We start from the raw sequence: 25,931 nt of genomic DNA on the forward strand, positions 1-25,931 counted from the left end.
TAATACCTAATGAACTTGTCTTATAAAACGTTAATCCCACATGAGATTGAGTCGATGATAAAATCATCACATATTCTGAGTATGTGCATTTTCTCCTAAAGGAAGAGGACTTTACCACGGAAGCTGCTGTGAACAATGAAACCAGAAACCTGCATGAACTGTCAAAAGGTGCATCTTCTGATGCTGACTGGGACAATGGTGTGGATGAAGCTTATTTTTTGGAAGCTACTGAAGATGTTGAATTAGCTGAGGCTGTAGAGGTCAGTCTTCTCAGTCATAATAGTGTAGAGGATGAAATTCCTGATGAGCTAATTATGGAAGCTGTCATGAGTAAAGATGAACTATTACAAGAGTAGCTAATTAACTGGAAAAAACCCCATGTAATATTAATTTATTAAACCATATTTATTGAAAATTGACTTTGGCGTAGTCATCACTTCAGCTTAAACATCTGGAGTTAACTGTCATCACAATAACAACTGCACAGTCAAACAGATGCTAAACTTGCTCCTAGCATTTAATTTAAACCATTTTCTATCTCCCCAAGGAACAAAGATACCATTTTAGAATGTAACAGTAGCATGAGACTAATCTTTAGAAGCTTGTCCCTGGTCAAGGAGCGTCTCTAGTTGACGGTTGATACTCTGCAGATGGGTTTCAGCTCTCCAAAGAGTTCTTGCCTTAAATAGCAGAGCAGGAAGGCTGGATGAGTCATACTGTTGAAGGAAAATGCCTATTAATCTAAATATCAGTGCAAATGTTTATAGAGCTTTCCATTAGCTACTCTTCACTTTTCAAACTAGGGTTACTTAAGATAATTGGTAGAGTCCCTTTCCTTAGGACACTGTCAAATCATAGTGTAAGGCTGCTCTCCTCTTATTCCAGAGCAGTGGTTCAGCTGCGGCATCAGAATTGTTTTGAATCAAAAATTATTCCAGGGACAGGTTTGGGGTCTGCTCTCATGTCTTGTTTTAAACATCAAAGAATTCAAGAACAGATAGGCCCCATAAGAAAGGCACGAACCAGAAAAATCTACTTGGGTCCACTGAAAGTGAACAGATCCAGTTCATGATTCTAATTATCAGGCTACACTCCTCATTCCTGGTGGGGGCTAGTGGGGTATCTGCTATGCTGTCGCTTGGCCCCCAATCCATGAATGTTTTAGTGGAGTTTAGTTTTTCAAGGTGATTTTCTTAGTAATAAAATTTGAGCAGAAAACTACCACCGTGTATTGCTAGGGAATTCAATTTAATATTTGAGTGGCTAATGTATTTCAGCTCCTGTGGATATCTGCTTCCAAGGAGAGGAAGAACAAAGGTCTGGGGCTAGGTTTCTGTTAAGAGTACAAAACCCCCAAAGGATGCCAAGCTCAAGATGTCAGTAAGAATATATATTCCAAACAAGGGAGAGTGACCGAATCTCGCTTGAAACAAACTTTAGGAGAGCTGGGTTAACTGTTATATCTAATGCAAACAATTCCTAGGTCAAGAGATTGTAATTTATACGTGTTACATAATTTTCCCATAACGTTTCTAAGTCTGAGCTATTTATAACAATAGCAAGATGCTACAAAAATTATAAACTGTATAAAAATAAAATGTCTAGCATATTCCCTCTAATGTCCTTTTTATATATTCAATTTATAAAAAAAAATTTTTTTCAGATACAAAATATACTATGGATTTGGGGTGAATCCATTTTAAAGAGTTTGGTCTTTAAAATATGTCTGGATCATCAGGAGTTTCAATAAAATAAGCATAGTTCACTTAAAATCTGTTTGAGAGTACATTTCCCTTGAAATTCAGTCTTCTTAGAGAGAGAACCTTAAGTAGTTAAAAAGGGACGATCTAACACATTTTCACTGATTTATTGTCATATCTCCTAGATATATTCTGAAATGCTGCATCTGATTATTCCTCAAAGCTTCTGGTATTCTAGGAAGCAACTCTGCTATCTTCTGAAGCACAGTAAAAAAGCAAAAAATGGAAGTTACCGTTTTCTTCATGTTATTTCTTTTCTCTTGAAAATCCGAATAATCATGAATATGTTTTAAATTAGATAAGAAATATACTGCATTACTAAGGGCGGCTTTTCTCTCCTGAAGTTCATCATATTTTGTTTGTAGTTGTTTCAGCTGTGGTTCTAAACTGAAACAAAAAATAGCATAAGGTAATAGCTTAATAGTGAATGAGCCTGAGTATGCAAATATTCTGAAGGTCAAAGCAGCAGAGCCAGGCTGTGATTTACCCTTTTTACACCTCTCAAGGTTCTACAGTACAATTTAAGAATCAAGTCTTTACTTAACAGCATCCATAGGTTCTTGGAAACTATAACCTTTTTATTATTTTTTTTATCAAATTTTATCAAACCAACAATGAGATATTATCTCACAGCACAGAGACTGGCCCACATCCAAAAGAACAAAAGCAACCGGTGTTGGCGTGGAGGTGGCGAGAAAGGAGCCCTTCTTCACTGCTGGTGGGAATGCTGACTGGTTCAGCCCTTTTGGAAAACAGTATGGACAATTCTCAATAAATTAGAAACTGAGCTCCCATTTGACCCAGCAATACCACTCCTGGGACTATATCCCAGAGAGGCAAAAAAGTACAGTCGAAATGACATCTGCATTTCTATATTCATTGCTGCACTGTTCACAATAGCCAAAATCTAGGGAAAAATCCGAGTACCTGAGAACAGATGATGGGTTAAAAAAACTACCTCTACATAATGGAGTACTATGCAGCTGTTAGAAAAAAATGAAGTCATGAAATTTACATACAAGTGGTTCTACATGGAAAGTATCATGCTAAGTGAAACGAGTCAGAAAGAGAGTGACAGACATAGAAAGGCTGCACTCATCTGGGGAATATAAAGTAACAGAATGGGAGGAACACCCAAGAATAGTTGAGATAAGTACCAGGAGGTCTGCTCCATGGCTTGGGAGCCAGCAGCACATGCCGGGGGAAAAGGCAGCTCAGATAGAGAAGGGAACACCAAGTAAAGGATGTTTGGAGGACTTGCTCGGGATGTGAGATGCATGGTGAAAGTAGACTACAGACCGAACACGATGGCTACTCAGTACCTCTATTGCAAACTACAACACCCTAAAGGAAAGAGAGCAAAAGTGAATGCCCTGTCACAGAGTTGGGGGGTGAGGGGGGGAGAGGAGGGCTACTGGGATCAGTGGTGATGGATAATGGGCACTGGTGGAGGGATGGGTACTCAATCATTGTATAAGTGAAACCCAAGCACAAAAATGCGTAAGTCTACAACTGTACCTCATGGTATTTCACTAATAAAATTTAAAAAAAAATCAACTTTTATTTAAAGATAAAAAACAATTCTCCTTTTGCTTAAAGTTTCTAACTCAGCACCATAACCTGCTTCCACTGAGCAAAGATAACTCGGGTTTTGTTTGTTTGGGGGCTACATTCTGTGTTGCTTAGGGGTAACTCTTGGCTCAGCCCTCAGGAATCATTCCTGATAGTGTTCAGGGGACTATAAAGGACGCCAGAGACCAAACCTGGGTTGGCATATCCTCTATGCTATCGCCCTAGCCCCAAATCTGGCATTTCAGTTCAACACAGCAGCAAGTCTTGTTTTGGGACCACATAAAGCAGGGCCCGGAGGCTACTTCGGGCTCAGGAACTTCGCAGTGTGGGGAACTGAACCTGGGTAAGCTATGTGCAAATCATGTGCCCCACCCCCAGTAGCAAGTTTCCTAAACCTCCATGACACACTGTAATGAGATTCTAGGTAAATTCTCAGAGAGGATTTTGATATCTTACCGAAGCAGTTCATCCTGGACTTCAATCAAACGCTGTCTTTTCTTTTCGATATCTGAAATAATCTAAAGGCAGGATTATTTTCACATTAATTTAGCAAATGTTTGAGGAGTAGCACACTGTATTAAGTATTGGAAATGCAACAGGAAATGAGACAACCAATTCTTATCACAATGCACCCTGGGTTTAATAGGGAAGACAGATTACATTCGGCCAGTACTCATGCTAAATGCTAATGTTGGGGGAAAAGGAAACTGAAAAGTAGCAGAGATGACTCTGAAGAAGTGCAAGTGGAGGCCAGACCTTAACTACCCTTAATTATATAGTAAGGAGTTATGCTTATCTTCCTGCACTAGGAAAATTCCAAAGCTGGAAGTGTCACAGTCCAGTTTTTACTTTAAAAAGGTGTACTTCAATCCTACATATTAGATCTCAGCCATCACTTTTAGTGACTACCTGGTACCACATTGTTGGATGTTCAGACAGTTCCTATGTGTTTACATGTAATGCAAGTGTATAACTGTTTACACGTAATGAAGATATTAAATCAAACCAAAGGCTTGTAAATCCTGGAACGAAAATATGTACATTTAATACATTTCTAGTATAAATATTGTGGGCCAGCTTCCACTTGGATTTATCCAGGGCCAGAGTTAGAACTTCAAAGGCCATTTTTTCCAACCAGATGCAAAATGAAGGCAGGGCTGTGGATTTGCTGATTTCTCCTTTCTGCCTTACATGATTTTTCAAGGTGCTGTAACCCTGTCTAGCAGAAGCGGTAAAGAAATGACCTGGTAATCCAAGGCTGCCTTCTTGAACTGGGCCAATTCTTCTAAGGTTTTGCATTTTGACATCCATAAAAATGATAATATTTTTTAATACTTCCTCATGTGATTATTTAAAACTTGATAAACAATCATAAGCCAATACTGGGATTTTAAAAGGGTGTGCTTGGGGCTGGAGTGATAGCACAGTGGGTAGGGAGTTTGCCTTGTACACGGCCGACCCGGGTTTGATTCCTAGCATTCCATATGATCCCCTGAGCACCTGAGCACCACCGGGGTAATTCCTGAGTGCAGAGCCAGGAGTAACCCCTGAGCATCGCCAGGCGTGAGCCAAAAAAAAAAAAAAAAAAAAAAAAATATATATATATATATAAATAAAAGGGCTTGATTTTATTGTCTTGGATTATAAAAACAAACAGGCAGCTAGTTCCCATCTTTAAGCTGACATTCAACAGCACTAAAAATCTTTCACAAACCCTGATGTGCACAAAACCTAGGCTCTCAGCCCCTACTTAACTCTGCATGCTGAGGTTCTCCAAGACAAGCACACAGTGATTTACCTTAGCATTCTTTCTTTTCAGAGTTTTCCCCTTCTGAGCTTCTTTAAGCTACACAAAACAAAACGAAAGTACTGTTATTTACTAAAATTAAATATTTAATATCACAGTTTAAAAACAGCAAGTGAAACAGGTAGTTCTTATTTATCAAACTGCCAGTAAATGCAAGCTTTTAGTTTCTGGGGCCACACCTGGCAGTGCTTGGGGATTATTCCTGGTGAGCTAGGGGGACCGTGTTGGGTGCCAGGGATCGAACCCTGGTCAGCTACCTACAAAACACGTGCTCTGCCCACTATACATACTATCTCTCTGCCCTAAATGGAAGCTTTTTAAAACTGATGCCTCAAGATTTTTTCTCTCTTTTTCTTTTTTTTGCTTTTGGGTCACACCCGGCATTGCACAGGGGTTACTCCTGGCTCATGCACTCAGGAATTACTCATGGTGGTGCTCGGGGGACCATATGGGATGCTGGGAATCGAACCCGGGTCGGCTCCGTACAAGGCAAATGCTGTACCGGCTGGAGCGACGGAACAGTGGTAGGGCGTTTGCCTTACAAGCAGCCAACATGGCCGACCCAAGTTCGATTCCTCCGCCCCTCTCGGAGAGCCCGGCAAGCTGCCGAGAGTATCTCGCCCGCTCGGCAGAGCCTGGCAAGCTCCCCGTGACGTATTCGATATGCCAAACAGAGTAACAAGTATCATGATGGAGACGTTACTGGGCCCGCTCGAGCTAACTGATGAACAACGGGAGGACCGTGACCGGGACCGGCCTCAAGATTAGTAAAATTTTAGACTAACAAATGCACGTCAATGAACTTACCATTTTGATGAGCTCTTCTTTTACATGTGAATGGAATTTACTGATGGTTTCCTTAAAAATTTTAGATTCTAGATTTTTTCTATTAGGGGAGTAAAAAGAAAAAAAGATTAAGCGAGCTATCCTAGAAAAGATTTGAAAAGGTGTGTTTCATTTGTTTTGCACACCAACGAATCACAATCTGGGATATACCATTTGAACATTTTGCTTTTGCTCTGGGGCCACACGTAGTAATGCTCTGCACTCAGGAATCACTCCTGGCGGTACTCAGGGGACCATATGAGGTGCCGGGGGATCTACCTGGGTTGGCGGTGTGCAAGGCCCGCCCTACTCTGGCCCTTACCATGGGAACTTTTTTTTTTTTTTTGCTTTTTGGGTCATACCTGGCGATGCACAGGGTTTTACTCCTGGCTCTGCACTCAGGAGTTACTCCTGGCGGTGCTCAGGGGACCATTTGGGATGCTGGGAGTCAAACCCGGGTTGGCCATGTGCAAGGCAAACGCCCTACCCGCTGTGCTATCTCTCCAGCCCACCATGGGAACATTTAAGCTGGCAGTGATTAGCTTGTTCTGCTTTCTAGGACTTTAAAAAAAAATGGGAGTGTTTTAATAAAAGAAACATTTCCCCCTAAACGTATGCTGACTTCATTCACCACTGGACAACCCAAGTTTGATCCCCGGCTTCCCATATGGTCCCCAAGCTCTCCAGGAACGATCGATCCCTGAGAGCAGGAGTTACCTCTGAGCACTCCCAGGTGTGTCCCCAAAACAAAACAAACTTTTTGTTCCGTAGTATGATCAATCCTAGAAGAGAGTCTTATACATTGCAAGTTTGTTTTTGGTGGGTGGAGTGTTTGTAACCTCCCAGTGGCTCCACCCTGAGCTTTTTCTAAGGCCCAGCAGTGCCAGGAAGCGGCCCTGTGCCTGTCGGGCCTGTGTGCCCTTGATGTCTCCCCTGGGTGGAGCACCGTGTATGCTTATTGGGGCCAATTCGGCTACTGTGTCACTCGTGTCTTGTTTCCTCATTGCTCTTCTGTCTGGGGAACAAGATTTGCTGATGTCTAGAAAAGCTTGTTACCATTTTTTGATGCGGTCTTGGGGAAAGATCTCTGCTCAGAGTACAAGCTCCCTCTTGGGTTAGCTACACTGGTGAGAATTAGAGCCTGCACCTGGTCCCCTTCACTGGGGGTGGGGTGGGGGCCTCCCTCAGGGATTTGCCCCAACAGAGAGACTCACTTAGGATTCCTTCTAGTTAAAAGGATGCTTTAATTTTGCCCTTTACCTTTGTTGTGATATCTGGGTTACACACTTCTTGGGGTGCTCACATTCACACAACATGGTTGTGGTGCTCACCAGGGGCCACACATTGTGGCTCTGGGAATCACAGGACAGTGCAGTCCCAGGGGTTCAGCTCATGGCCTCCTGAGTCAGCCACTGAGCCATTTCCTGTCTGCTTCCCAAAGAAGTTGTGATTGACATATGGAATGCCAGGATCGAACCCTGGTCGGCCGCGTGTAAGGCGAGCACTTGACCTCTGCTCTGTTATCTCTCCGGCGTCAAAAGTTTTAATGAGGTAAGTCCTATTAAGCGTCTTTTCTGAGCACAATGGAATGAAGCTGAGTTAACAGTAAAAGGGAAAGCTGGAAAATTCACCAGTGTTTGGAAGCTAACACTTCTGAATAAGCAGTGAAATGAAATCATAAGGAAATTATGAATGCTCAAATGATGAAAACAAAACAGTAATGCCAAAAAAACAATGAACGCGGTAAAATCAGCACTGAGATGGACGTTAATAGACAAAGTGTGAGTGCTTAGACAGATAGGTGAAAGGCGCTGCTTATTAACAAGAAGGAGCGGGTGAGTGGAACAGGCGTCTGCCTTGCTGATAGAGGGGCACTGGAGCTTTTGAGGGGGCGCCGTGAGCCCGCTACACCCAGAGGTGTGACAGTACACTCCTGCAACTATAGTGTTATAAAGTGAAAATCATTATATACGTAAGTGTATATATATATATGTACATACACATATACATATATATGTACTGTCTGCACTGTCGTCCTGTTGTTCATCGATTTGCTCGAGCAGGCACCAGTAACGTCTCCATAGTGAGACTTGTTACTGTTTTTGGCATATTGAATATGTCACAGGGAGCTTGCCAGGCTCTGCCGTGCGGGCAGGATACTCTTGGTAGCTTGCTGGGCTCTCCGAGAGGGGTGGAGGAATCAAACCCGGGTCCTTGGATCGGCTGCATGCAAGGCAAACACCCTACCCGTTGTGCTGTCGCTCCAGTCCATACATATATGTACACGCAAAAAAAGTAGATGAAAGGAGAACACTTGAAGTAGTAAGCGATGATGGAGTTTGGTATAGGGGAAAAGGAGGAACTATCAAGAATACCAAGTCATCAGAGTGGAAAGTTTACATGATATCAGACATTGACTCATACATATAAGTGAACTAAATTTAACAGTTGAAACTCAAAGACTGATAGTTTGGAGTTTTAAGATTTTACAAGAAAGATTAAAATTTAAGGTCAGACAAAGTGTACATGTGGAAAGGAAGGCAAAATCTAGCAAATGGTCGCAAGAGAAAGAAAATTACAAACAATATTGGATTTATAGATACAAATCATACATATATATGTATATATATATATGCTGTGTCTGGCCCACACCCAGCTGTATTCAGGGGAACCGTACGCAGTGTCAGGGATTGACCCAGCAACAGCTGCCTGCTAGGCAAGGGCCCTACCTGTTCTCTCTCCAGCCCGCAGATAAAAGAGATTTTTTAATTTTTATTTGCTTTCTGGATCACACCCGGTGATGCACAGGGGTTCCTCCTGGCTCTGCACTCAGGAATCACTCCTGGCGGTGCTCAGGGGATGCTGGGAATCGAACCTGGGTCGGCTGTGTGCAAGGCAAACGCCCTACCCGCTGTGCTATCTCTTCAGCCCCGATAAAAGAGATTTTAAGGCAAAGAGAAAAAGAGTATTTTTAGGAATGGAGAGGGTCATAACATAAAATGTACAAATGATAAAGTGGTAAACGTCTGAGACAAAATGATTTACGGGGGCTCAGGGGGTTGCCTTGCATGCAGACAACTGGGTTTGATCCCCAGCACATGATCCCCTGAGCACCTCCGGGGTGCCCGTGGCACTGCAGATCCAAGCCGTACTGTGTCCTCGGGCCCTGACAAGAAAGTGCGAGCTGTTGGCCAAGAGATACTGAGCCACTCAGAAGGCTCCCCGGTGTCCTCCCACCCCTCAAAACAATTTTAAACACCATTCCCTAATAAAAATAGTTTCTAAATATATTTAGCACAAATTCATAGAACTGCCGGGAAAAAAGAAAAGAACGACCCTGATTTCAAGTACATATAATATTCTTCACAGTTCATGTGTGAGGCCATAAAAATAATTTCCGATTAAAAAAAAAATAAGGTCACCAGGCTCTGCTGCCTGATCTCTGACCAGTGTGCGTACAAAAGTGTAATTTAAAGCCATGTACTTGGAAAATACAAAAACGTGCCGCCAAACAGACCACAGGAGGAAGGAAAAATCCTCATGGAAATAGGAAAAAACAAAACAACTGAAGACAACATCAGCGAAAATACCACATCCCAAAGCTGTGGGCTGACCACAGAAATGGTGCCCTTGGGAAACTAGGAAGAGCCCGGGGCACGGAAGACTTACTTATATTTCAGACAGATGTCCTCAAAGGCAGACAAAATGACACCCAACTCCGTGATGTCACTCCTGCTCTGTCCTTCCAGACACCAAGCGTGTGCATAGTCGGCAGTATCTAGGACATTTAGGTAAGTCACTTCATACCAATTACCAGTAATTTGGCTCAATAAAACACAAACTCTTTCCAGGAAAGTCTCCTGACACAGACACAGGACTGGGACGTCCCCTAAATCAGCAATGCAGGGGCTGCCCTGGGGCTGCCTGCTTGGCCTGGGGTCCTGGGACCACTGCTCAGTAAGCCCCACCTCCCCCAAGTAAAGGGCATATCAAAAAATATCGACACAGTTTATGGCTTTAACAAATGTTTTGAGAAGTGAAATTTCTCCAAGTATAAAACTATTCTGTACCTGAATCCTCATTTTTTGATTTCTTCTTTTTGCTGCGAGACATCTTTTTCCGAACTTCCTACAAAAAAGAAACCAAAAAACCAATGATCTTTCACTAGAGACAAATGCCTTCTTCTGGAAAATAAGGCGCCAGGAAGACTACATAAGGGACTGAAGTGCATGCCTCGAATCTGAGGCCATCAATTTGATCTCAGCATCGTGACTGCTCTGCCCTCCCCAGCACCTGGCCCCGTGGCTTTGGTGGCCCTTAGCACCACTGACCAGGCCTGAGAAGGCCCTCATCACCTGGCCTGAGCACTCGGCCACCCTGCCTAGCTGCTCACCCTAGCAGGGAAGGGCCATCAGCCACTCTGAGACCTGCTCAGGAGGCCAGAGGCAGAACTAAAGGGTTCAGAGGAAGTTTTTTTTTTTTTATAAGACCTCAATTTATACTCTTAGTCCTAAGTTCATAGTAATGACATAAATCAGTTTGTGAATTAACATAAGGAAGTGAGGGACACTCAAAAGGCGAACCCCCTGGGCACCCTCTTCCATGTGGGGGCTGGCTGGCTTCTGGAGCGGCACAGCGAGAAACGGTTTCCCGCTGAAGATGCCGGAAATTGGACATGGACTTGAAATAAGCTGCCCAAGGGGAGCATCACAAGAACATGCCGGGGTTCCCCGAACTCCCTGGCCGAGTACTGCACAGGTGAGACTATTCACATCTTGGGGTTCAGAATAGAATGGGCCACAGGGGACACCTGGTGCAGAGAAGGCAAGGACCACAGAGCTCAGTGAAAAGAAGACCACGGGCTGGTGTAAGATCCACGCCCAGGAGCGCAGTCTCGGGGCGCTGCTACTCCCAAGGTGGCGAGGAACGGCTCTTTGTGAGAGATCACCTAGTCATACTGACCTTGGTCACAGCAAGGGAAAGGAGAGTATAACTTACGAGAGAAGCGCCAGAGTGCCAGCTATCAGCAAGCTCTCAGCAAGAACCTCAGAGGAGGGGATGATAAGATATATTCAAGATGCTGAAATAAGAGTGGAGCCAGTCATGAATATTGAATCCAGCAAAGCTGGATTAGTTTAGTGGGAAGTAAAAAAAAAAAAAATTCATGTTTGTTTGACCGGGAGAAGAAACTGGAAGAGTCGCTAAGAAGCCAGTCCGAGGCCCCCGTGTACCGAGTGTGGAAGGTGCATGGTGGAAGGCAGAGGCAGAGCCCGTTAGTGAATGTTAATTTGCTACACATGAGGATGAAATCTTCATTCAAACATGAGAAATGAGTTTTTGATGAAAAAATAAATTGACAAAATGACATAGTAAGAGCTTAGTATATGCCACAAATCTTGAAAAAGAACACCTATCACCCAGAAATTTTATCACAGTTATTTTTTCCTGCGGAAAGGGTCAGGGGTGTACACAAAGATTCAGCTGCAAAGGAACTCACCAAAGAACGCATAGCTTTACACTGCAACAGTTCATTGGTGCCAGTAAAGTAGGGCACACTCAACAAATGAAATGCTATGCATGCTTGCAATAAAATGGGTGTGATGGAATTAGTAATTATAGCGATAACAGTTAGGCTCAAGAGAGGAAAAGTTCAAAGAACTGAAGAACAGAGACCCCCCCAAAAGGTATACCGGTTCTTTTTGGGTAATGGAACTGCAGGTGGGTTCTATCTTCCTTGCCGTATCTTCTAAAACGAGTAAAGAAAAAAGCAGGACTACTGCTCAGCACCAGGCCGCTGCGCCCACGCAAGGTCGGGCTTCAACCCCTCAAACACAGTGATAACTCCACCCCCCAGCCCTCTGGAGCAGCAGCAGTAAAAACAGTTCATCTTTTCAAAACAATTCAAGAACCAGAGCAAATACTGGACTTTGCTCCTAAGCCGTTTCCAAACCTTTACTCCTCTCCCTGGGGACAGAGCCTCTTACCGCTGGGCTTCCCCCTTCTCGGGCCTCTCGCTCCACAGCTGACCCGCCGCTCAGGGCCCCCTCCTCTGCAGCGGTGGCCGGCTGGGCGGGTGCCCCTGCAAGTCTGGAAGAGGCTCTCGCTGAAGGAGTTTGATGGTGTGTATTGGTTTTCTCCACGGGCTTAACTTGGCTTCGTCCATCGAACTCATCGCTGCTTTCCGATTTATCAATGACTGGCTTGTGTTTTCTTCGTGGCTATGTCAAGAAACCAAGCTTAGGAAAATACAGCGAACGGGGCTTAGAAAAGACATGGTTACACCAAGTTCTTACTGTGTGACAGATAACAAGATCCCCACATCTCATTTTAGAACTTCAAAACTCATGGCTATCTTACAGAAAGCACAGGCCTTGCATGTGTGAGGCCCTGGGTTTGACCGTTTGGCACTGAAGCAGGAGAAAACCCCCCAACGGCCCCCTAACTGTTGGGTAGGATGGGAAACCCAGATAAAGGCGATGTAAACAGACATTCCCAACCAACCCCCAGATCTTCAGAAATCCCGGTTTAAAAACCTATTGCATGGCTGTACTGAAAACCAACAGGATACATGGATTTGTGAACTCTCTGATGAAAAACATCATACGTGATAACGAAGGCCGTTTCTAAAACATTTCCCCTAGGAGAAAGGATGCCACCAAACACTTGGTCTACATCCAATCTAGGTAGGGTTAGAAAACAGCTTAGGTACTTAGAAAAGGGAGCTCCAACGTACCGTTTTCTTTGCACCCACTTTCAGAGACTCATTTTCACTTGCTTCGGTTTCAGAAGTGTTGGAACTGTAGTAAGAAGCGAGTCATCAGTGTCTTGCACAATTTCACTGTTCACTCACAATATACGGCTGCTTTCATTAGGAAATGAGACTCTGCCCTGGTCATGAGCAGGCCTGCCTCTCGGCCCGGATTCCCTGTTCACCCCCCCCTCCGCCTTCCACACGGGTTTCTCCTCGGAGTCCGGGGGGCCTCATGCAGCCCATGTCACCTGGGCACGAGGCCTCCTTCGTTCTCCAGTTTAATAGCAGACAGTAGGTGAGCTAAGACTCTTCCTTGGAGGTTTTATTTTGGGGGGGAATCAGGGGCACTGGCAGCAGCGGGCGGGGGAGGGGGCAGTGGTGTTAGTATAGTTGTGTAGGCCCAAACAGGATTAAACTGTTACCCATAAAAAAAAAAAGGCCCAAACAAAAAACATACAACACTTTCCTTTCCTTTATCCTCCAGAGAGGGAAAAGCCCCAGTGAGATTTCTTTTATTGAATCTAACCAATACTGATTAAATCCCAACCTCAAAACGCAGAGTGCAGTGAATGAGATCACTTGAAAAGTGAGCAGGCATTCTAAAGCAGGCGCTGTTTTGTGGGTGGTCGGCGTGACCGCCCTGCCGGCGCAGGAAGGGCGGCACGGGTCCGACACTGGAGTGCGGAGAGCATTTCCAAAGCAGGCAGTGAGGGGAAGGGGAACGCAGGCGGAAGGAGAGGTCTGTGGAACAGCGTGGCCACCCCGAACAGTCTGGGGAGGGGAGGACGAGGCAGTGATGGGGGGTGGGGGAGAGGCCTGAGAACAGAATCATCGAGACAGAGAGCGACCGCCCTGGAAGGCGGCAGCAAGCATCCCCGGTGAGGATTCTGGACCCTCCGTCTCCCTACCTTCGGGGAAATGTTGCTGATGTGGCCTTAGCTGCCCTCAGCCCGCATCTCCATCTCTGCCTGCCTCCTTTCCTATCCACATATAAACCTGCCAGACTCAGCAGACAGTAGCTCTGCTTTGAGTAACGACACCACCCAACTCAAGATGCTTAGGAACATATATTTGGCTTTTACCATTTATTTTCAGTAGCAAGAGTTTCTAGAAAAACTAGGATAACCAAGTACCTAACACCAACCTACATGCATACAACTTCAGGGAGACTTCTTCATTTTCACTTCTGCCTTAAGGGTTTGTTTCAAGTAGACAGTTTTACCACTTTCGGAATATGTTCAAGAACTTGTGCTGACTTTTCTGTTCAATCGAGGTTAGGGACTTACCCTAGCAAATAACTGACAATTAGTAACAGAGCTACTGAAAAACTCTTCACGGAATCATTTAATCTCAAGTTGTCTCTGGAATTCTGGCCGATTGACATGACCCCTACCTACATAGATTTGTAAAATTCAAACTAATCCTCTGGGACAACACATACGATATATAGAGACATCTTGGTATACTTATATTTATGTGTATTTATATATATATATTTATATCATTTTGATGCATCAGTGTACTACTCCCACACTGTACCAGAAAACATGTCTCATGTGAGAGCTTATAAATTACAAGTCTCAAAAATTGCCTAAAAATTTATGCTCACAAAATCTTTCCTTTTAACCTCGTTGTAAAGAAAAATCTACGCTTGCAGGCATGTTTTCTGGGATAACGAGGTACTGCACTAGTGATTGTAAGTAATATCTATTATTGAATATTTAGGATTTTATCCCGGGACGACCAGGGTTCAATTCCTCCACCCCTCTCGGAGAGCCTGGCAAGCTACCGAGAGCATCCCGCCCGCACAGCAAAGCCTGGAAAACTCCCCATGACGTATTCGATATGCCAGAAACAGTAACAACAAGTCTCACAATGGAGCCGTTACTGGTGCCTGCTCGAGCAAATCGATGAACAACTGGACGACGGTGCGACAGTGCTAGGGTTTCATGTCCCGGTGCTTTTGAGGAACACAAGCTGGTTCGAAAGATCTCCAACAGGTTTAGTTGCGTAAGCTTCTGAACGAGCTCAGCAATCGTTTCCTCAACTCAACAGACAGTTGCTTGGGACAGAACCGTACCTTCTCTTTGCTTCTTTTCCTGCCGGAGAGGAAGGGCCGGATGGGGCAGAGAACACCTCTTCATCAGCATAGATGGCGGTGCTGTGCAAGGGGGGATCTGTAAAAGACGAAGGTCCGCTTGAGAATCTGGCCCTGCGCAGTGCTTCCTTAAAACTGTGTGTGGCAATTTCTGGTTTACACAGTAGCTAACAAGTCACACTTTCTTTTTTTTTTTGGAGGAAGGGTGGTTATCTCGCAAGCAGCACTCAGGAGGACCACTCCTGGCAATGTTCAGTCAGCTGGAGCAGCTAGCTGCCGAGGCCCAGGCTGGGGTGGAAGGGTTATGTGGTGCCAGGGAAGACCCTCGAGTACTTACGCACGTCAGGCATGTGCCCTTGGCCAGAGGCGCTATCTCCCCAATCCTCCGAAATGTTTCTGAGGTCACACCTCAACATTCACGATTTTTAAACCGTCCTGCCAATAAAACCATGGCAACTTCCCAGTTCTAGGTGGCAGGAGCGCGCTGGCACCCACAGGCAATATCCTGGCAGGGGAGGGACAGGGTGACACCCACGCTCAGTAGCTGAGCTGGCTCTCCAGCCCCGCAGGACGGGTTTTTAACTAGATGGACATTCAATGCAGGATGTCTCAGAGTCTCCGCGCGCCCCTCCTGGGAGGCCACCAGCCCATCAGGTCATGGTGAAGGCTGCAGGTGCAGGCCGCTCCCTTCTTTCCAGCCCCCCTGAGTTTCGCCAGCAGGATGGACACCTACTCAGTATCTATGAACGAATGGCCTTTTGGGGAGATGCCAGTCCCCCACCCCTCTTCTCCGCACGTTACTTGCATGGCTTGAGCCAGCAGGGAGTATAAAACACTAGCCGGGATGAAAAATAAGAGCGAAGGAAACTGAATGGCTTGGTGGAAAGGCACGGGAAGGAGAGGCCACCAACTCCCGGAAGGCGGCAGCAGGAGAGACCTACTGGTTACCCCCAAGGGTCTCTGTCCCTGGGAAGTTAAAGGCGGAGGAGACCTCAATGCCTGGGCCTGGAGTCCTGTCCCCGGCATGGTATGGTCCCCTGACCATGGACAGGTGGTGGCTCTCAGGGTCCCCAGCACTGCAAGGTCCAACCATGGAACTGTCGGGTTTACACCGCAGGACCAAGTATCACCGAGAATGGTTCCTGGGTCACCTACCTTGTCCCCTCTGAAAAGAAAAGATCATTCCTCTTCTCCTGCCAAATTTTAAGCCCCTTTACCAAGTGACTGTTGGCAATATGGAGTGAAAAATAGATTTCCTAGTCCTCTTGCTAGGACAGGTGTAATAAAATGACTGGCTTGTGAAATGCTTCTAGAAGCGTTCTGCTCTGCTCATGTTTAATAGGGTTTTAGTTTCAATGTACTTAGAAGTGAGAAAAACTCATTCAAATCATCAAATCCTCCTATCACATTTACATAGAGACAATGGATTTCTCATAACATATTTTTGTTAGTGATTAGTCGAAGTGTTATTGCTTAAATTATGTCAAAACTTTCAGAATAAAGGTTTAAAATTACTAAGTGTTGTTGCTTAAATTATGTCAAAATTTTCAGAATCAAGATTTAAAATCACTCACCAAATGTTTCATAAGGTTCTTCATCTTTCTCAGAAGTGCCAGTAAAATCAAATACATCCATTTTTTGGTGTGTCTGGCCAGCTTTCTAAAAACAAAGTCACTGAATTACAAAACTCATTTGGCAAGAGCATTCGCATGCTCCTCGCTGCCTGAAAACGCATTCTTTACACCTCTTTGGGTGCAGTATGGACTCCTTTAAGGTCGTCGGGGTGAAAGCTTTGCTCGAAAGACCCCCGTCCATGAAGAAAAGGGGTGCTGGCAGAGCACGGTTATGATGGTGCAGAAAGGAGTTAGTGGGTGCACTGCGATCCATGTTATGGACCTCCGATTCTGCAGAATTTCTATAGAGCATAGATCCTTCTTTCGATTCTGTTTTCAAACCATTTCAAGCTGCAAAGTGTGGGATGGAGAGCTACAGTTCCGGGGATAAGGTGCTTGCCTTTGCATCCTGCCAAGCGCAGTGCAAATCCCCGGAATTTCCGGGTACCACCTTTGGTCCCGAGTGCTACCAAAACCAGCTGCGAGCACCACCACTGGCTGTGGCCCCACTACAGCAGAACGTGGACAAGCACCCACAGAGCCGCACAAACAGCCCACGCACTGATTTGGGTTCTGGTCTCTCCCCAGCAAGCCTGGAAGCTGGGAAAGACACAGAGGGGTAAAAACTGACTGGAAGTAGCCCGGCGTCACTGCTCGATCTGCTTCGAAGCACCAAGGAGTTGGCTGGCCAAATGCCACGGGAAGACCCAAAGAGACAGAAAACGAGGGAGACTTTCACAGCAGTCCTGGAAGAGCTAGCAGGCCCCAACAGAAAACTCAGGCTCGGGGAGATGCGAAGGAAGCCTCATAATACTGGCAGACAGGGCAAAAACCTTACTGCTCCTAGACCCCGACTGGACACTATTCAGGGAGGGTTCATGCCCACCGGGGCAGGCCTGACCGCTCCCCCACACCCCCATCCCACCAAGGTTGTGGGGCCTCACGCCTGAGCACGGCAGCTGCAAGAGGCAGAAACCCCTCTGGTGGGCATGTGGCCTTGGGGAACCGGAGCGCTCAGGCTGGCCAAGAGCTCAGAGAAATCCTGCCGGGCTCAGGGGCAGAGAGCTGGGCTGGGCTGGGGGCGCAGAGTGTAAGGAAAACCCTGCAGATAGAGCGAGTGGGCAGCCCCTGGAAAAGAGCAGCCTCTGAACACACTGCGAGCTCCTGAGAAACAGCACTCTCCTCGGTGACCAGTGTTACTCTCCAAGGCCAGCGGGTGGTCACCGGAAAGGAAGCTGAAGCCAGAGCGAGTGTATCACAGAAGGGGCTGGAGCAATCTAGCACAGGAGGCTGGGGGCTTGCCTACACGCTGCAGCCCTGGGGTTAATCCCCGGCACCCGATACGGTTCCCCAGGCATAGCCAGGAGTGATCGGAGTGCAGAGGCTAGAGGCTGGACTAAGGCTTAACTAAGCACCAATGGGTGTGGCCCCAAATCGACAAACAAGTTATGTTTCTGCCTATTGAGATATCCCAAAGCAAGCATAATGCTGGTAAGTGGAGTATTATAAAACTATAAACAATATAAAATTATAAACAATATAAACAAAATTGTTTATAAAAATATAAACAGCAACTGAAAACGCCAACATGCACTTATTCAATGATTACAACAGGGCAAAAAGCAAAATACAGAAAGCTGGGTAGTTTTTGTGTATCATCCATCCAAATGAAAATAAATCTAACCCGGTCCCAGAAAAGAGGTAAGTGGTTAACATCAGTCATTTCCTCTACGAGAAAGCATGGGAAGAAGAACACAGCAGTTTTTTTCCTACAGCAGACCGTAGGAACTCCTCAAGCCAAGTCTGCCCATCACCAAAAAACTTCCACTCAGAAAGAGGTAACTTACATTCTTGCTGGACTGGGTTCTTCCTACAGTGTCCCCGGAATATCTTATACTTCTAAACAGCAAGAATACACAAGAGTTAGCACATATTTATTTATGTTTTGCTTTTTTGGGTCACACCCAGCGATGCACCGGGGTTACTCCTAGTTCATGCACTCAGGAACTACTCCTGGCCGTGCTTGGGGGACCCTATGGGATGCTGGGAATCGAACCCGGGTCGGCCGTGTGCAAGGCAAACGCCCTACCCGCTGTGCTACCACTCCAGCCCCGAGTTAGGACATATTTAAACGAACTGGGGAAAACCATCACCTGCAACCCTTTCATCAGATAACAGAAACAAATCTGCATTCGCTTCTGTGCCAGGCTCAAAGTGAGGGGAACCCTTGGAAATTTCCAAGGGCCCCCTGAAAGACCAAGCCATGAAGGAACAGAAGTCCAGAACTTTCACGGAACTTCCCTCCCTTCAGGAGAGAGAAATGATTCATCCAGCTGAGGTTGGGAATGCTCCACCAACCCAAAGAAGCACGTTTCTTCAGGGCTCTTAGCGCATCTGTAGAGGAGACCCATGCCCCCAGTTAGGGAGACGGATGCTCCACGCTCTGTACCCTCCCCAGACCTCACCCCAGATATTCTCCGTCCTTGGCTGTTCACTGCTACTTGGCACGAAGAACTGTTTGATGGGGTGCCACGTGCGCGGACAGCCTACCTGCAGAGTCAGGGATACATCACTGGACCTTCCCAACCTTTCTCCTTCGTTTCCAGGAGTCTCACGAATAGCATGCATTTGATGAAAGCTAGAGTACGACAAAATCCTTCCAGAAAGCAGAATCCTGGCTTCTGTCCCCGGCACCCGAGCACGCCCCCCTAGCCCTACTAGGAGTGAGTCAGTGTGCCCAGAGCCAGGAGTAAGCATTAAGCAACGCCAGGCGTGACACAATTTATGATCACTAATGGATAAAACAACACACTTCTCTCCTCTAGGGAAGCGGAAAATTCGAATCCGGTTTTTCTTGTCTCTGAGGTGCCAAGATGAACTGTGTCTGCAGAGCTGACCTCATGGGAGGGACGCTGACATTTTAGTTCCCGACACCCTATCTCTGGGCCACCGGAAGGCATTTGTTGCTCACAGTCCCACAGGAGCAAAGGGAATTCCATACTGTGAAGATGGCCTGCCCAACATGCAGCTGGAGAGGAGAGGAGAGGAGAGAGGCCGGCATCAAGGTCCCTCAGCGCCAGCCCAGAGCCTGCTCCTTCCACCCCTTCATGGGGCCTCTACTGGGCTTTGAGGCTAAGAGGGCAAAACCGCCTAACTTCAGGAGGAAACACGATGTGCCAGTAGTGAGCAGGACTGAAAGCCAGCAAGCAAAGAGGCAGGAAATCACTGGCCAGGGACGGTGGGCTGTGCATCCTCTACGCCAGGCACAGCCAGACTCAAAAGACCCCCGGAGAGGGAAGCAGAACAGGGTCAGTTTCTGAACTACTGTGTGACAGCATCTTACATGGATAGAAAAGGAGCAAGAATCGTGCAAGGACCTTTCCTTTCATGGACTCTTTTCAGGTTCACAGGCTGGTCACATTCTGTCTGGTCTGTGGTGTGTGTGTGGGGGGGGGGGTGGGGGGAGGGTGGAGAGGGAAGTGGAAGACACTGTGCCCTTAGCCCTAACATCTGTAGGCATCTTTCCGGAGGAACGGGACACTGTTTTGCATCATCAGAGTACCATTTCCTGGTCAGGAATCCAACACTGACATGATTCTGCACCCCGCGGCCGATATATCCTAAATTCCTCAATGGCCCCGTGAAATTAGCTGAGGTGTTTCCCTCAGCAATTTCTTGAAAGGGAAGGTACAATGAATCTGCACTGCAAGACTGCACTGGACAGAGAGTTACAGAGAGTTTTCAGAAATCTCCATTTACTGTGTGTGCGCAAGTGTACACGTGTGCCAAGACATAAAAACAGTCGTGTGCCACAGTGAAAACAAAGCAAAATGCAACAAAAACAAACACCGGGCAGTTGCGAAGAGCCTGGTTCCCAAGAACCACCCACTAGGTCCACCCCCAGCGGTGAGACTGAGACCCCCTACTGGAGGGTCCATTTCTAACAATTCCCAGGTGGTGTCAATGCTGCTGCTTAGGGAACCAGCTTCATTTTGACTCGCATGCTATGATTTGGGGATCAGAAAAGTTAAAGGATGATCACTGAATGGCCAGGGCCAAGAAGCAAAAAAAGACTAGCAACCAGACTGCATGGCCTTTTTAAAATGAATTTTTAAAATTAATGCTCTGTGATTTGCGGACGTTCCAACACCAATCCCAGCACCAGCGTGAGGGCATGACTTCACCTAAACTTGTCCCGCATCTCCTGCCTTGTCTGTATCTGACAAATGGTCAAAACGGCTCTGTACTTTGGGCTGGGAGGAAGGTGGGGAGTTCAAGGAGTTGCACACTGTCGTGATCTCCTGCGTGAAGATGTTGATGGACGGGACCTGTGCGGAGGCAGGCGAGCACCTCCATGGAGAAACAGAAAAGCAACTGTCACTGTCCCTGTCCTCCCGTTGTGCATGGATTTGCTCGAGCGGGTCCAGCAACGTCTCCACTTCGAGACTCGTTTTTACTGTGTTTGGCATACCGAACACCCCGCGGGTAGTTGCCAGGCTCTGCCACGCGGGCGAGATAGCAAACAAAGGCCAGAAAACACAGGCCAATCAAATAAAGCCTGATTCTTGCCAGCCTTGTCAGTGGCCATCCATTGAAGAGACCCCCGAATTCTTTCCCAATCCTGTCCCCCACTGGGGGTCGAGGGGCCAGGGTGGTGGCTTCAGCTCTTTCCCACTGGCCAGGGGCCTCGAGTTTGGGTTCACTTCCCCTGCACCCGGTCCAGTGACAGCTCTTCCTTTGCACTGCCTGGCTCACCTTCCGCCCTGACACATGACCCACGGATGGCACAGTCCCCGTGTCCCCTCCCCGTCCCCGTCCTTCCATCCCACTAGCCCAGGCCCTGCTAGCCAGCCAGCTGCCAACGAACCCACAACATTCCCGGGAGCACTGTTTGAAAACGCCTGCCACCTCCCGAGGGGAACAAAGCAAAGCTTCTGGCCCCATCCTGGAGTTCCCTTGCAGAGATAAGCAGAGACCTCCTGCCAGGGACCACCCAGGTTCCACCTTCCACCTCGAGTCACGCCCCACAGCTGGGAGCACTCTGCGGGAGGAGCTCCCGGCCGGTCAAGGAGTGCCAACACTGCTGACGGCTATTGCAGGCAAACTGCAGCGTTTCCAAAGAGCTCACGACTCAGCTGCTGGGGACTGCACTCATCCACACGCAGAGCAATGCTCACACTGGCTGTCCTGCTTTTCCCTACCTGCCAGGCACGGTTTCACGAGGGTTCACTTGGGCCTCCTGGGAAGCCCATGAAGTCACGACTCCTGCAGTTCCCGCTTACGACTCCTGCAGTTCCCGCTCACGACTCCTGCAGTTGCCGCTCACGACCCCTGCAGTTCCCGCTTAGGACACCTGCAGTTCCCGCTCACGACTCCTGCAGTTGCCGCTTAGGACTCCTGCAGTTCCCGCTTAGGACTCCTGCAGTTCCCGCTTAGGACTCCTGCAGTTCCCGCTTAGGACTCCTGCAGTTTCCGCGCACGACTCCTGCAGTTCCCGCTCTACGACTCCTGCAGTTCCTGCTTACGACTCCTGCAGTTGCCGCTCACGACTCCTGCAGTTCCCGCTTACGACTCCTGCAGTTCCCGCTCTACGACTCCTGCAGTTCTCGCTCACGACTCCTGCAGTTCTCGCTCACGACTCCTGCAGTTCCCGCTCAGGACCCCTGCAGTTCCCGCTCACGACCCCTGCAGTTCCCGCTTAGGACTCCTGCAGTTCCCGCTCTACGACTCCTGCAGTTGCCGCTCGTGACTCCTGCAGTTCCCGCTCGTGACTCCTGCAGTTCCCGCTCGCGACTCCTGCAGTTGCCGCTTAGGACTCCTGCAGTTCCCGCTTACGACTCCTGCAGTTGCCGCTCACGACTCCTGCAGTTGCCGCTCACGACTCCTGCAGTTGCCGCTCACGACTCCTGCAGTTCCCGCTCAGGACTCCTGTAGTTCCCGCTTAGGACTCCTGCAGTTCCCGCTTAGGACTCCTGCAGTTCCCGCTCGCGACTCCTGCAGTTCCCGCTCGCGACTCCTGCAGTTCCCGCTCGCGACCCCTGCAGTTCCCGCTTTCAACGGGCCCGGAAACCCAGACTCCGAGCCACTCGGACAAACGCCACAACGGCAGGGCCGGAGCTGGGGGCCTTGGACAAGCTCCGGCAGTGACGGGGGCGGCGGAAGTCGGGGGCCCCGCCGGCCGCGCCACTCACCCCGCACCCCGCGCCCGGGCCCGCCGCGGGGCCATCGGCGTCCGCCTCCCCGCGCGCTCCCAACGCACGGGCCTCCCGCCACGCCCAGCGCGCTCGGCGCGGCCAATCCGGACCGAGCCCCGGAGCATGCGCGGAGCCCCCGGCCCGCTCGGGCTCCGCCCCCTCAGGGAGCGAGGTAAAGCCCGGCACGCACTCGGCCCGCGTGGAGCCGGCGCCCGCGCTTTACGGCCGCTGGTGGCTCTCGGCGGCGACCCTGGTGTGTCCGGGTTTTCCCTCCCACTCACTCCCGCGCGGGACCCCGCCTCCGAGGCGGGAAAGGGGCGGGGCTGGCGGCTGGACTCGCACCCGGGCCCCAGGACCTGTCGGGGGCGGCTCCAGATCGCGGCTCCGCCCCTGCGGCTAATGCATGAATGAGTTCCCCACCGGGCCGGGACTTTCCGTCCCTGCCTTTAGTCAACTTGAGCATAGGTGGTGGATCGTTTTTCTTTATTTTCTTCCTTTTTATTTAGCAATAAAAGTATTGCTTGCTTTATTTCAGTGGGGGCTTGGGGAAGATTTGGACCAGGCTTGGCAGTGCTTAAAGCTTATTTCTGACTCTCTACTCAGGTGCTTGGGACCCCGTACTCTCTCTTTGACCCCTACCTCAATTGAAAAAAACATTATTTTTATTATTGAGGAGTCTTCTAGAATTAATACAACTTCCCCCCCCTTTTTTTTTTAAATAAAACAGATTTTATTTGGAGGTTTTGAAGGTGTGGAGAAGAGATGGGGCGGGTGGGGGAGAGAGTATCTCACTTAAGAGAAAATGCGGGCTTCTCCAAGGGCGGAGAGAGCCCTGGCACATATCCTAGGATTAGACACGAAAGCATGAAAGTCCACGTCTCAAGAGGGGAGATGCAGAGGACACATGTGCTCGGTCACCATGTGCTCAAGCAGCACATGGGCTCAGGCAGCATATGCACCTCACATTTTTGTTTTTAGAAATGTGTTATTCTAGGTCTGATCCCTGCATGCACATACAACCCCCCGCCCCCTCCCCAACACCCGCACACTTGGTATGGATCTGCAGTCTCAAAACAAGTTTTGTCCCAGTGGCCCCTACTTAAAAAAAAAAAATCTAAAAAATTATTTTGGCCCTTAACTGCACACAAATGGCTCAGAGGCCACAACTTGAGAGTTGTAACTAGGGCCAAAGAATCAGCACACCGGTTCCATTGGTTCCATTCCCCCTGACCCACACTTCACGGCATGGTCACCCGAACCCCACCTGGCGTGACAACACCCCTTTCCCAGCATTACCAGTCATCACTACGAATGACCCGAAAGCACAAAGCCCCTCCCTCTCCCAAAGCTGCAACTAGAACATTCTTAGAGGAGAAAAGGGCAAACTCTTGCCCACATCGGATTTGCCAGTGAGTTCTTGGCTATGATCCCTCAGGCATAGTTTAGAATGAAAAGGTTTGGGAGCTCTTTCATGGAGGGGTGGAAAGAAATCATTTTATGTGACTTGCTAAATTGGACGGACCTCTTCTAAGCATAGTGATTTTTCTGGTTTTGTTTTTACCATCCCGAGGTTTCTCTGCCCCGGGAAATCTCTAAATCATGCATTAATTAGTGTATGTTTCTGAACTACCTATTACTTCACAGGTATTTTGCAAATGCTTTTTCTTACCCAAAACTAGGATTTTTAGATTTGCCATCAAAGCAAATCTAAAAAAGTGGTTTTTCATTCTTTGCAATGAATTTAGTAAATTTCCCCATTTTATTTTTCCACTCTCCTGAGTACAGACATTTCAGTTGTCTTCAGTTTGTATTCCATGGATCAGCCAGCACTAAACATTCATGGGCAGTTTTACAGGGCACATCCTGTGAGTTTCTCTAGGGAGAAACCTGGTGGTGACCCCACGGCCCCATGGGATAGAAGCAGCCAAGGTAAAAGCTGGCCATGACAGCTCCCCGGGAAGAGAATGGCAGGGGTCACTTTGTACAGAAGCCATGGTCAATATTTCCTGTTTCAAGAAGGTGCCTGGGCTGGCCTCTGGTCTCTGCCATGTGAGCCTTTTATAATGGTCACTAATTCAGTAGCCCATGTCAGTGCCTCTAAAGCAGCACTCCTGAAGCTTCTTAAACTTGCACACCGGCATGGGCACTTCTGCATACAAGTCCACAAACAGGCAGGCGGGAGATTTTCATCAAACGTTTTCAACCATCCTGTATCCGCCTCCTGGAAGACCACTGGGGTACAGGAATTGGGGGCGCTACTGGGGATTCACTTGGCATTGGAAGGAGACTGAGAATGTTGGAATGGGGTTCTGCATCACTGGACCGCTGTGAGTCGCGTGTCTCTGATACAGTTATGACAAAGGAGATGGAGGAGATGGAGGGGGACACTCACGGGTCTTCTTCTCCTTCTTCTCCTCCTCCTCCTCCTCCTCCTCCTCCTCCTTCCTTCTTTGTATACTCAGGAATCACCCTTGGCGGTGCTCAGGAGACCATATAGGGTGCTGGGAATCGAACCCAGGTCGGCCGTGTGCAAGGCAAACGCCCTACCCACTGTGCTATCGCTTTAGCCTCACAGGGCGTGTTCTTAGACATGTTCTATACATTCATGCTTTGAAAATGGATGTGTGTGTTTTGGGGGCGGGGAGGGGGGGCGGAGATTGTACTACTAAAAATACAGGAAATAAAGAATACAAAAAGAGCTCCGCTCCCTGGGATCAAGTGAATGGTTGGGCATTGGCATGGTCCCATGCTGGAAAGACAAGTTTCATATTTTGGAATTTAGGTTCTGTTTCACCGGGGGTGGGGGGCACATCCAGCAGTGCTCAGGCCTTACTCCTGACTCTGTGCTCAGGGATCACTCTTGCCCGGCTTGGCTCCGGTCACCACAAAGATCCCACTGAGGCCTTCCAAGGGTGATCCCTGAGCGCAAGAGTGATCCCTGAGAACCGCCAGGTGTTCTCCCCACTCCCCAAATCCTTCCCCAAACCTACCAAACAAAAATAATAGAGAAGTCTGTGCCTGGAGGGGATTGTTACTGTCGCTGCCCGCTTTGCCCGAGTTTCGTATTGGTGACTCCTGCCCACTAGAGGGCAGACAAAGCACAGAGTCTGGGGATCAGGTCGCTTATTTTCAGACTCCAAGTCATGCCTCATACAGGCATGTATGAGGCCCCGGGTTCGATCCCCGGCACCTCCACTTGTTTGGGCTGGAGTGATAGCACAGCGGGTAGGGCGTTTGCCTTACAAGCGACCAACATGGCCGACCCGAGTTCGATTCCCCCGCCCCTCTCGGAGAGCCCGGCAAGCTACCGA

General features: G+C 48.1%; 2 protein-coding genes across 2 annotated transcripts in view; one reads left to right on the plus strand and one right to left on the minus strand.

Moving 5' to 3' along the window:
- PRIMPOL (primase and DNA directed polymerase) overlaps positions 1–419 on the plus strand; it is a 34,989-nt gene extending 34,570 nt beyond the window's left edge. Inside the window, exon 12 of the mRNA XM_056114335.1 lies at positions 102–419. Within this exon, the coding sequence (XP_055970310.1) occupies positions 102–356 (255 nt within the window). The 3' untranslated portion in view covers positions 357–419. The remainder of the gene's footprint in view (positions 1–101) is intronic.
- On the minus strand, positions 388–22,650 carry CENPU (centromere protein U). Its single transcript, XM_056114336.1, has 13 exons — positions 22,618–22,650; positions 18,274–18,325; positions 16,388–16,472; positions 14,796–14,892; positions 12,698–12,761; positions 11,949–12,182; positions 10,035–10,092; positions 9,634–9,742; positions 5,947–6,025; positions 5,131–5,178; positions 3,789–3,850; positions 1,994–2,147; positions 388–716 (listed from the first exon to the last, which is right to left on the minus strand). The coding sequence occupies exons 3-13, from the start codon at positions 16,446–16,448 to the stop codon at positions 588–590; spliced, it is 1,095 nt and encodes a 364-aa protein (XP_055970311.1). The 5' UTR covers positions 16,449–16,472; positions 18,274–18,325; positions 22,618–22,650; the 3' UTR covers positions 388–587.
- Positions 22,651–25,931: the final 3,281 nt, after the last annotated feature.

The sequence above is a fragment of the Sorex fumeus genome, unplaced genomic scaffold (genome assembly GCF_029834395.1).
Source record: "Sorex fumeus unplaced genomic scaffold, SorFum_2.1 ptg000024l, whole genome shotgun sequence".
Taxonomy (NCBI): domain Eukaryota; kingdom Metazoa; phylum Chordata; class Mammalia; order Eulipotyphla; family Soricidae; genus Sorex; species Sorex fumeus.